Source organism: Malaya genurostris, chromosome 2 (genome assembly GCF_030247185.1).
Source record: "Malaya genurostris strain Urasoe2022 chromosome 2, Malgen_1.1, whole genome shotgun sequence".
Classification (NCBI taxonomy): Eukaryota; Metazoa; Arthropoda; class Insecta; order Diptera; family Culicidae; genus Malaya; species Malaya genurostris.
In genome coordinates, this window is record NC_080571.1 from 288210881 (window position 1) to 288222362 (window position 11482).

General features: G+C 35.4%; 1 protein-coding gene across 1 annotated transcript; it reads left to right on the forward strand.

Moving 5' to 3' along the window:
• The first annotated feature begins 1076 nt into the window (after positions 1-1076).
• LOC131429259 (uncharacterized) lies at positions 1077-1895 on the forward strand. The gene is made up of 2 exons (XM_058593313.1): positions 1077-1632; positions 1692-1895. Exons 1-2 carry the CDS (start codon positions 1093-1095, stop codon positions 1893-1895), a joined length of 744 nt encoding a protein of 247 aa, XP_058449296.1. The 5' UTR covers positions 1077-1092.
• Positions 1896-11482: the final 9587 nt, after the last annotated feature.

Consider the following 11482-nt stretch of genomic DNA (forward strand, 5'->3'; position numbering starts at 1 on the left):
ATCTACGATCTGTAAAAGTTTCATTCAAATATATTCATTTGTTAAAGAATGACATGACTTTTTGAAAATTTGACGAAAAATTTTACTCTCAGAAAGTCATTTTAATGACCAAATAGTACCAAATTATCAACACCTGAACAAAAAATGAAAGTACTTATTTTTTCTGAACGATTTTATGAGTTCCGACCCAAATATGCTCCTATCGAATAAAACAATATATGAAAAATTTTTCATAGAGTGCTCCCCGTAATGAAAATATCACAAAATGGTCGCACTGATTTACAGTCGAGTGCATAAAACCAGAGCTACGACATCGCATCCGTAATGTTGACAACAACAAGAAACACTTAAGAAGCAAGACTCTTTGCAAGCGTATGAGTGATGCCAACATGTGTGCGCAAAAACAAATTCCGGTGCTTTTTTTCCTTATTTTACTCAATAAATCTTCCATATGGCAGAAAAATAAACCAATCGGTACATACTGCTTAAAATAGCAATTCAAGAAAAGCGAAAATCTTTGTCTAAAACTCTTCCGTTTTCCTTAAAACTGCTCGAGAAAAATTATTTCAGTTTCAGCTTACTTCCACTGACACATTTGATTAGAAACAAACACATTCCTATATGGATTTCCTCTTGCAGAAATTATTGCGATATATAGATTTACGTATCCTCTTTAAGTAAACCCGCAAAATAGGAACCTTTAATTTAACTCTCAAAAAACAATGGATATGGAATGTTGTCGTAAAACTTTTCATTTCTCTGGCAAACTGCTTTTGTAACAGAAAACATTTAGTTTTGTTTATTTTGTGTAGCGCAATCTAATAAAAATCCATTGAAGCAGTGTTGCTAAATTTTTTATTTAGGAATTGAAATCTGCATTCATAAAATGTATGCAATTTTCCATCAAACGTTGGTGAAAATTGATCAAAACTGATATTTCATTCAAGATGTCAGGCTGTCATTCCAAACGAACACTCTGGTTTAAGGTACTCCCGCTTTCTGTATAAGTCAAAATTTCATTCCACGACAATAAACTTAATTCTGATGTTTATCGAAGTAGTCCGTGGAATCGAGCGAAAGAGCGTACTCATCATGACGTCTAGGATACCGACCTGGATTGCATTGCAGGGAAAAAACAAGGATCGCAATAGTGCATCTACAAAGTTCAAAACAACTCACTCATCGCAAACTAATTGCATTCAAAATCCTCAAACTCATACTAATTGTAGAAAAAGTGAGACGGTAGCTGCGGCCTTGCTCCCAAGTTCGCAAAAGTTGGACACTTCTCACAAACCGGTGCTCGAAACTGTTTTCTCAGTGAGTGAAGCATTCGGAGAGGATAATGAAAACAGCTCAAATTTGGAAAACGAATTTTCTGCCTCTAATAAGAAAACTAATGAAGAAACGCAAACTAGTTTGCCGCCTGATCTGAAACACGCCAAATTGGAAGAAACAAATCAACTCGAATATTCGAAGACATTACAATCGCAGATTGACTATTTGATCACCCTGACCAAGGAACTTCAAGTCGAAAATGATCACCTTCACTCGGTGCGTTGCGATCAGCTGATACCGTTTCTTGATGCCTACGTGAGTTGTATGTCCTTCATGCAGGACAGCGTAACTCAACAGGTAAGGCAATGTTGTTGTTGTTGATGAGAAATGATTCTTTCATATTGTCCCTTGGCTAGGATTCCCGACGCCATTGTAAAGAAGAAATGCTTAGAAGTGTTCTATCAACCATCGGCCATTTGGAATTCAGGAAAGTTCAACATGGAAAATTGATTCGATCCCTGCAGCACCGGTACAGTCAAATTCGCTATGAAGTCGGACAAATTCAACGGTGCATTCGAAAGTATCGCAAGCGTAATGAATTTCTGAGAAATAAATTGTAGTTTTTCGATGACTTTTTTCATGTCAATACGTTTTGGTAATTTTTTCACACAATTTTATCGTTTCATACGCAACACGCAAGGCTTTCATAAAGGCAGAAATATTTCTACAGTCATTGCCGGAAATTTTGAAGCTGGAATTTTCGAGTGAAAGTATCAAAATCTACCGTTCTATCCATCCAAGTCTCTGTACATCGAATGCTTTTCTGTGGCATTAAATAACGTAAAAATATCGAGAGATTATTTTCAAATATATAACCAGATTTATGAAAATACGATATTTAATTCTAATTCTAATCGATATAAAAAAATATAATTAATATTATATAAGGTATATCGAACAGATGTCTAAATTAACCGACAGAGGAGAAGGACAAAATGAGTTGAACAATTTACATGCCATCCACAGGCCAGACACAAAAACTCATCTTTTAAACAACAGAGTTTAGTCCTGATTGACATGAAGCTTTTGAAATAACTAGAGACTGCTGGAAATCGAACGTCAGTTTTGCATCCAGTTATACTCCAGAAACACACACCTAATTCACTCTAGACAAAATTAATCCTCCAATGTTATTGTCAAATATTATAGGGCATAAAATCCGAATGGATTTTGGCTACATGGTTAGTAAGTGTTATCTTTGAATCAATCTACGAACGTTCGTTAGCAAATCTCGCAGTCGTCAGCAATCGTCAGTACTATGAACCGCAAGATACAGTTTCAAATCATCTTCATAGAATAATTTACAACCAGATACCACAAGCAAATCAACATTATTAAAAAATAATTCAAATGACAGGGGTCTCAAGTTACGACCTTGCGGGACACCTGATTTATTACATCTCATCTCATCTTGAAGAATAGAGCGAAAAAATAAGGTGCTGTTATATTTTTCATAGAGTTAAATTTTATCTAATTTTCAATTTTATGCAGTATTGATACTCTCAAACTACAAAAGGTTGAATCATTTGATATTTGAACGCACAAAACTGATTATTCTCGGAGCTATGTTAGTGAAGTGAGCTTTCTATTTATTATTTAACTTGAAAGGAAGAATTGCGCTAAAATTATTCCGATTTGGTTTTGATAGAATTTCAATTTTTTTTTCGAAACCACTCATCGTTTTTGGATATCCGGTTGGTTATTCCGAGCGACCATTTTGTTTCCCCATTTATTCAACTCGGTCGCATTCATAGTTATCTTTTGATTACCCTCCAACTTCTGTTTGGCGATTGTCCTATTTTTCTCAATTGAACGGAATAGAAAGCAATGGGGTGAACTGATATCCATTTCGCTCTCTGCTGTAGTGGCAGTTAGCCAAATGAGACAAAAATTTTACAAACATTTTGTGAGGTTCATATACATATATGGAAGAATACGTGTTTCTAGCACTCCTGTTTTAAAATTCCAGGCAAACGCAAGACAATTGAATTGCTTCATATTCCCACTTTTCTTAATACAATAAACGTACTGGTCCAGATGATGATTCTTATTTACTTTCCTCAGTCGGTGTTGAACAGTCGTTCGCACCGCACGCGTATAGCTCTTGGCTCCTGGAAATTTTTTTCTGGCTACCAAGAGTTTCATTGATTCAAGGCTCTTTTTAAAGACTAACAATTAGTCAGCCTTTCTCAAGGCTATATTTGAGTGACTAAGTGATACAAAGAGTGACTAAGAAATTAATCAGCCTTTCTTAAGGCTAGCTATTCGAAGAACTATTCTTCGAACCAATCAGTCTTTATTAAGACTACCACAAAATCAGTCTTTATCAAGACTTTTCCAAACTAGGAGTCTAATCGAAGACAAATTTAGCCTAGTTAATTTTATTTCAAATTTCATTCATTTCAAAAATGCCTGCGTCCAACCGGAAAAGCAACAAGCCTAAGGCTAAAAATAATTCAATACGGAATAAATCACAATCCGTTATTCAACATTTTTCTAATAACATTCACGATCTCATAGAATCTGAATGTAAAAATAGAAGACAACGGACGGATTTCCCTTCCGCTGATCCTATGCCGTCTAACAATATTTACGAGATTCTTCCTGAATCCAATTGTAGCGACATAGAAGAAAATTCTTCAAAAATTTGAATTGTGGTAAATCGCATTCGAAAGACGTTTGTCGAATGAATGAAACCGCTGATAAATTTTCATGTTCAAATTGTGATGGAAATCATAAATCCAATTATTTGAAATGTCCTGTCAGGGAAAAAATTTTAAACGCTCGTTCGCTTAGATAACAAGTCGAATCAACTACCTTAAATTTACAGAACATATCTGAAAATCAAAAAACCGTTGCAAATGCCACGCCTAATTCTTCTAAGGCACTTATTTCTTCGAATACAAAACAAAAAACAGGTACGCCTTCCAATTCGTCTTCTAACGAAAACAATTTATTGACAGGTAGATCGACCTCGTCTTCATCTTCTTCTAATGTCAGTTATGCTAGTATAACAGGTAGAAATCTACCACTTAATTCTTCTAATGTAAATAATCAAAACACAATTTTAAATTGGAATGCTCGATCTTTGTAATCGAGTGAAGATGAATTTTATAATTTTCTCGAAGTTCACAAAATTCATATTGCCATTGTAACAGAAACTTTTCTTAAACCAAATGTCAAATTGAAATGTAATCCACATTATGTGGTTCATCGATTTGACAGGTTTACTGGAATGGGTGGTGCCATTTTTCTCCAATGGCAAATTAAACATCGAATTTTACCTTCTTTCAACACTAAAGTTATTGAAAGCTTGGGAATCGAAGTTGAAACCATTCATGGAATTTATTTCATCGCTGGAGCATATTTGCCATTCCAATGCACCGGCGAACAATTAAATTTCTTTAAAGGCGATTTGCAAAAACTCACAAAATATCGACCGAAATTTTTCGTAATAGGGAACTTAAATGCTAAGCATGTCCAGTGGAATTGTAGGCAAAATAACAGTAATGGTAAAATACTTCATAATCAACTCTCAGCTGGTTACTTCACAGTTCTTCATCCCAGTAATCCGACTTTTTTCTCTTCCGTGAAAAATCCATCTACAATTGATCTGGTTCTAACGGATCAAAGTCACATTTGTAGTGAACCGATTACACATGCTGACTTTGACTCAGATCATCTTCCTGTGACATTCAGACTTTTCAACGAAGCTTTAATTAATCCAATTAATTCTATATTCAACTATCATAGAGCAAATTGTTTGGATTACAGATCTCACATTGAAAATCACGTGGATCATGAAACTATTTTTGAAAATTCTGCGGACATCGACACAGCAATGGATAATTTGAATCATTACATTATCGAAGCTAGAAATCTTTCAGTTCCCAAAGCTCAAACTAAAATAAATTCTCCTATCATCGATGACAATCTCCAACTGCTCATTCGGTTGAAGAATGTTCGTCGACGACAATATCAACGTTCTCGTGATCCTGCTATGAAAAACATAGTTAAGGATTTACAAAAAGAAATTAAACATAGATTTACTCTTTTGCGAAATGAAAATTTCGCTAAAGAAGTTGAACAAATTCCTGCTCTCAAGGAAGGAAATCAAATACTTCTTACAAATGGCGAAAAAGCTCAAAAACTTGCTCAGCAGTTCGAGAGTGTCCACAATTTCAACGTTTGAACGTTGTGAGTCCTATTGAAAATGAAGTCTCACTGAAATATGATCGTATTTCAACCCAAGTGTTATTACAAGATGACATTATTGAGACGAATTTTGATGAAATTAAATCAATTATTAGGAAACTTAAAAACATGAAGGCTCCTGGTAATGATGGAATTTTTAATATTCGTATTCAAAAATCTTCCCGATGTTGCCTTGAGACTCCTGGTTAAAATTTTCAACAAGTGTTTTTCATTAGCTTACTTCCCAAAAAGATAGAAAAACGCTAAAGTAATTCCTATCCTCAAACCTGATAAAAAACCAGCAGAAACATCAAGTTATCGACCAATTGCTTACTTTCTTCTATCAGTAAACTTTTTGAAAAAATTATCTTGTTGAGAATTATGCCTCATATAAATGAGAATTCAATTTTTTTACCAGAACAGTTTGGATTTCGTCATGAACATTCAACTACTCATCAACTTGTCAGAGTAACGAACATGATAAAAACAAATAAATCTTCCGGATTATCCACTGGAGTTACTCTTCTAGACATAGAAAAAGCATTGGACAGTGTTTGGCACAAAGGTTTAGAAGCAAAAATGTCCGATTTCCAGTTTCCTATTTATTTGATCAAAATGATTCAAAATTATTAAACTGATCGTACTCTTCAGGTTAGCTATCAGAATTGTAAATCTGAATTGCTACCCGTACGAGTCGGTGTTCCTCAGGGTTCGAGCGTAGCTCCAATCTTGTATAATATTTTCACTTCTGATCTTCCAAATCTACCCGGTGGTTGTCAGAAATCGCTATTCTGTGACGACACAAGTCTGTTAGCCTCAGGTAGAAATCTAAGAGTGATCTGCAGTCGCCTACAAAGAAGTTTAAATATTTTCAGTGATTATCTGTCAAAATGGAAAATTAAACCAAATGCAGCAAAAACGCAATTAATTATCTTTCCTCACAAGCCAAGAGCTTCTTTTCTAAAACCAAACAATAATCACATTCTCAAATTGAATGGCTTGGAATTGACATGGTCTGATCAAGCTAAATACTTAGGTTTAACGTATGACAAAAAACTCACATTGAAGGAATCCAGGCAAAGTATAATAAATAGGTATATTAAATGTTTATATCCTCTTATAAACAGAAATTCTAAGCTCTGTCTAAAAAAACAAATTGTTAATTTATAAACAATTTACATGCTTTATGCAGTACCAATTTGGTCAAGTTGTTGTTCCACCAGGAAGAAAACGCTTCAAAGGATTCAGAATAAAATTCTGAAAATGATTTTGAAGCGTCCTCCCTGGTTTAGTACAAATGCGTTACATAGACTCACAAATATAGAACCATGAGATGTAATGTCACATAATGTTATAAGCAAATTCCGACAAAAATCGATGCAATCTTCAATTGAATCGATTCGCTCTCTGTATTAGTTAGAAGGTTGGTATATAAGTTCCTTTTCCCCATTACACAATACAAGTAGGTTTAGAATTTTCCCTACACAAAAATCTCAGAATTGAGGAAGCAGATGATGTCCTCATGGTAATAACCAAATCATATATATATAATAGGACTGAAAAGTCACCACTTGTGGCTGAACACCCAATTTAAATCTTAATAATTTAATTTTAACTCATATTCCACTAAATAGTTATTTTAAAAAAATTTAAAAAAATGATAACTGCATTTTGTAAGTTAGTTAATAATTTATAGTTTACTACAGCTAGTCGCTTCTAAAATGGAGACGTTGATTTACAGTGCGTATACAAAAAAAGTGTTTTGCATTTAGTTATGATTTTATGATGATTCATAAAAATACACTTGCAAGCAAAACATATAAAAATGTCTTTGTCTGAATTTAGTTCTGTTCAAAATTTAATGGTTCTGGATGGCCTGTTGAAATAAAGATGATTGGTTTCTAGTTATTTTTATGGAAGATAAGTGCAACACACTTGGTTTTCATTTGGGTTATTCCTTCCTATTTTCGAATGGATTGGAATGTTACAATGAGATACCGATAAGAAGCTAAATACCTCCACTAATTGTTCGATTATCTATCGGTAGCAGAATTGTTATCGAGACCATAATCAGCCCACTCAGACGAAATCATGCGCATCTATTAAACATCGTCGATCTTCTGGTTTTTTGATTCGCTAGTGGAAAACGTACACCGGTATAACACCACATCTATTTTATGATATTTGCGACATTTCTTTTTCAAGTTGAATAAAGCAACTTTTTTCAACTGCAGATTATTTTTCTGTAAAATTATTGCCGGGCGAGGGGTGCATCCCCGGTGGTAACTCTACGTAAATAAAGCTTTAAATTTCCCGGAAAATGCTTTAATTCCTATATCATTAGAGCTTATAATTAAACTGGAACATCAATCATATCGTTTTTCTATTTTTGCAACAAATTCTCTCATTTTTGAGTCGATCAACAGCAACAGCTGTGATGTGGCAGTCTTCCGCAATTAACACGACATTCGATAAACAGGGAGGAGCCGCAGAGTATGCCCAACATTCGCAGGCTTTCCGCCTTTCCCATGTCGATTAATGTTCATGTTTTGTCGCTTATCGCAAAATTATGCAAATAAAATCCGCGTCAAAACAAGCTTCGCACCGACATAATCGACCCGGGAGGGTGGGGGCAGCAACAACAATAAAAAAATAAAATCAACGCCAAAACATGCCACGGAACACAACAAACGAGAGTTTCGCATTGTAGATGGTTGTTTTTTTTTTGTTTTGCTTGGTTGTTGTTTTCAAATTTCATACTTTTCCCATGCCACCCACTTTAGGCGGTCGCGTGAAAGCTTTGTTTTCGGGAAAATTCTTTTGGAAGGGGATTTTTTGCCGAGGGTCAACTTTCGACTTAACACCAGTGTTTTTGGTTTGCAAGTCTCGATTGTGCTGGGGGTGGGAAATTGTTACAATTCGAAATTAATTTTGTATCAACTTAGGAGACCGTGATCAGTGAGATTTAGCAACTTGATTTCAAGTTTCGAATCAGAACTTTGTCGAAAACAGAACTGTGTTACTTTGGCTTGAAGCAGCACTCAATCTGACTATCAGTTTCAGTTTCACAAGTAATTATGCAACCGGTGTTGTGGTTTCAATTTGATCCTTCTATAGTGAGGATAAGTTGTTATATATTTGGCTGAAAAAAGAGTGACACCTGCCTGGATCATGCAAGCAAAAGGCTTTATTTCCAATGACACAGGACGATCCACGGTTAGAAGCATCAGATTTTCATCAACACTCAGATGAACCATCGAATGGATTGCCTTCGGATATCCGGAAACAAGTTTTTTTTTTAAATTGGTTGCATCCCGTCAGGGATTCTAAACTCAAATCAATGTTCTGCTTCAACCAAGTGCCAACTGCTTCTCGAACAGTAACTGTAAACTATGAAAGCGATAACACCTGCTAGTTGAACCTTTTTTCGGATGAGCAATCCGAAACTATTCATTCCCAACTTCGAACAACCAAACCAAGAACAACTTTTCACACTGGAACAACTTTTTTTCCCTCGACCGCCTCCTCTTTCCGACCGTAGCATTCCAGCAAAAGTGAAAGTGGAGCAGCAAAAGTTACCGCACGTTTATCCGATCCTTCACGTAACAGGTCCTACTTTCTTCGTATCGCAAAATAATCGCCATCCATTCCACCGGCACACCGGCCAATACGACGTTACTCTACCGGCTTGTTGCAGACACAAAATTTCGTTTTATCAGCCTTCATACGAGCCGCATTCGATGCTGTAGGTACCATTCGAACGACGACGACGACGACGACGGGAAAAGGCACCCCTCGGTAAAAGGAGAAGCAAGTGAACTTGGTGGCTTGTGGGGGGTTGGCAGGTCGGTTTGAGTGATAGCAGCAGAATGAGCCTCGATGGCTTGCATCAATGGGATAAGTTGTAGGTTTCTGACGAAACGAGCATATGAGAAGACTGTTGCATCTGGTAATATTGATTGAAGTTTTTGCCTAAGGCCAAAAATCGTTTACCTCAGAATCCATTAGTTTAAACATGTGAGAAGAGAATTAAGGAATGTTGTCGATCGAAGAGAAATGATATATCAAGGATATTTTTGCTATTGAATACTGAACATTTACCGGATTTAATCCTATCTCAAAATTATTTCTACGGTTCTACTTATCTCCAAACTGTTTATAAATTTAAAAGGTTATGCTAGTTTATGCCCAAATAAATTTTTGTCGTGAATACGACTTACTTTACTATGGGGTGCCTTTTCAAAATTTACCCTCTGAGAGAGTGATAAGTTTTTGATCGTGAATATGTCTTGTTGTATCTAACGAATCAACATAATTTTCGCTACATGCCATCGGAAATATGATCACAATTTTATGATAAAATTTTCAGTTGTGTGACATAATCTCAAATAGTACAAAATTAAACTTTTCTGAAATGTTTAACCGATTTATGAGTATCAAAGAGGATAATTCATAAGGCGCGTTTGCCTTGCTCGTATTTTGAAAGCTCATAGCTCAGTGATTTGTGGAAGGATTTATATAATCTAACTACCAATAGAATCGAAATTTTTCAATTTAACCGTGTATAGCAAAAGCATTGAAGTATTTCAATAGTACACTATTGAAAAACCTGTCTCATTTGACCCATGTCAACACCAGCCAATCAGAACGCGTTCTAAGGAAGAGAACAAAATATCTGCTGCTGTACAACAAATCGTTCGAGAAAAATGTTCCGAAAAGTGGTGAATATCGCAGTGAGTTCCTCAATTTGGTCCTTCTGAATGCTAGAAACGAATCCCTACAGCATATTGATAGTTTCTTTCAATAAATTATGCACATCCGAAATGAAATAATCGACATTAAAATTCTGTATGCGGCTATTTTCATAGCCGTTAGGACCGCCCAATAGTGAAAAAGCTACAAACGAAATCACGTAAAAGAAAGCTCCTAACAAAAATTGAATCAGTTTGGATTCTATCGCCAATGCGAGCAGATGTATTTTGTGCCGTTTGCAAAGCTAGTTTCGCTTCCAACAAAAGCGATTACGTCACAGCTGCCAGTCATTTGCATGGATGAAAAAACAACGGTGGAGAGCATTACACCAAATCAGCCGTTCTAATGGCTCTAAAAGTTTTCTAAAGAACTATTAGGATTTGTTGTTCGCAAATCGAAGGGAAATATCCTCATTTTAGTGCGAATCTAGAACAGTTTGGTTAGATTTGTGCACTTTTCGCTGTGTGAAATTCACAGTAATCGAGATCAAGTGAAGCCATCTTTGTTTTTGCGAAAAATGTGGAGAAGGGGAATGCTTGCATAATTCATACAATTGATCAACTAATTGATATTCGGAAGTGTTAAGGAACATGTCAGTTGTTTTCGTATTCACGACATCCAGTTATGTCTCTGACATTACCCACCCGCCTTTTTTGTCTGTGTTGTATGTGTGTATGTGTGTAAAAAAATATGCACTAACTTTTCTCTGCGATGGCTTAACCAATTTTCATAAACTTAAATTCAAATGAATTATATTATGGCCAAATAACCTGCTATTGAATTTCCGACTTTCGGTTCCGGAGTTACAGAGTAATATGTGAAAATTAAAGAAAGAATACGCATTCAACTTTCTCAGGAACGAAATAACTGATTTTCACAAACTAAGATTCTATTGAAAGGCCTAGTTATTTTAAAATTTCTAAAATATTTCATTCGGATTCGACTTCCGGAAGTAAAGCGTGATAAGTGGTTAATCGAAATAGAGCATGAGATAGTAAGTCATTTTATCCGATTTTCTGATTACTTACTCACCAACCTCAGATTGACCAATTTCCACAAACTTTAAACAATTTAAAAAACAAAACTTTAGAATTTCATCTGGATACGACAATTTCAGGGTGAAGAGTGTTTAAAAATCAGTTAAGGGGCAATTTACAATCTTACGAAAACGGTCATTGTTGTGAAATGTAAAAGCAGTTCG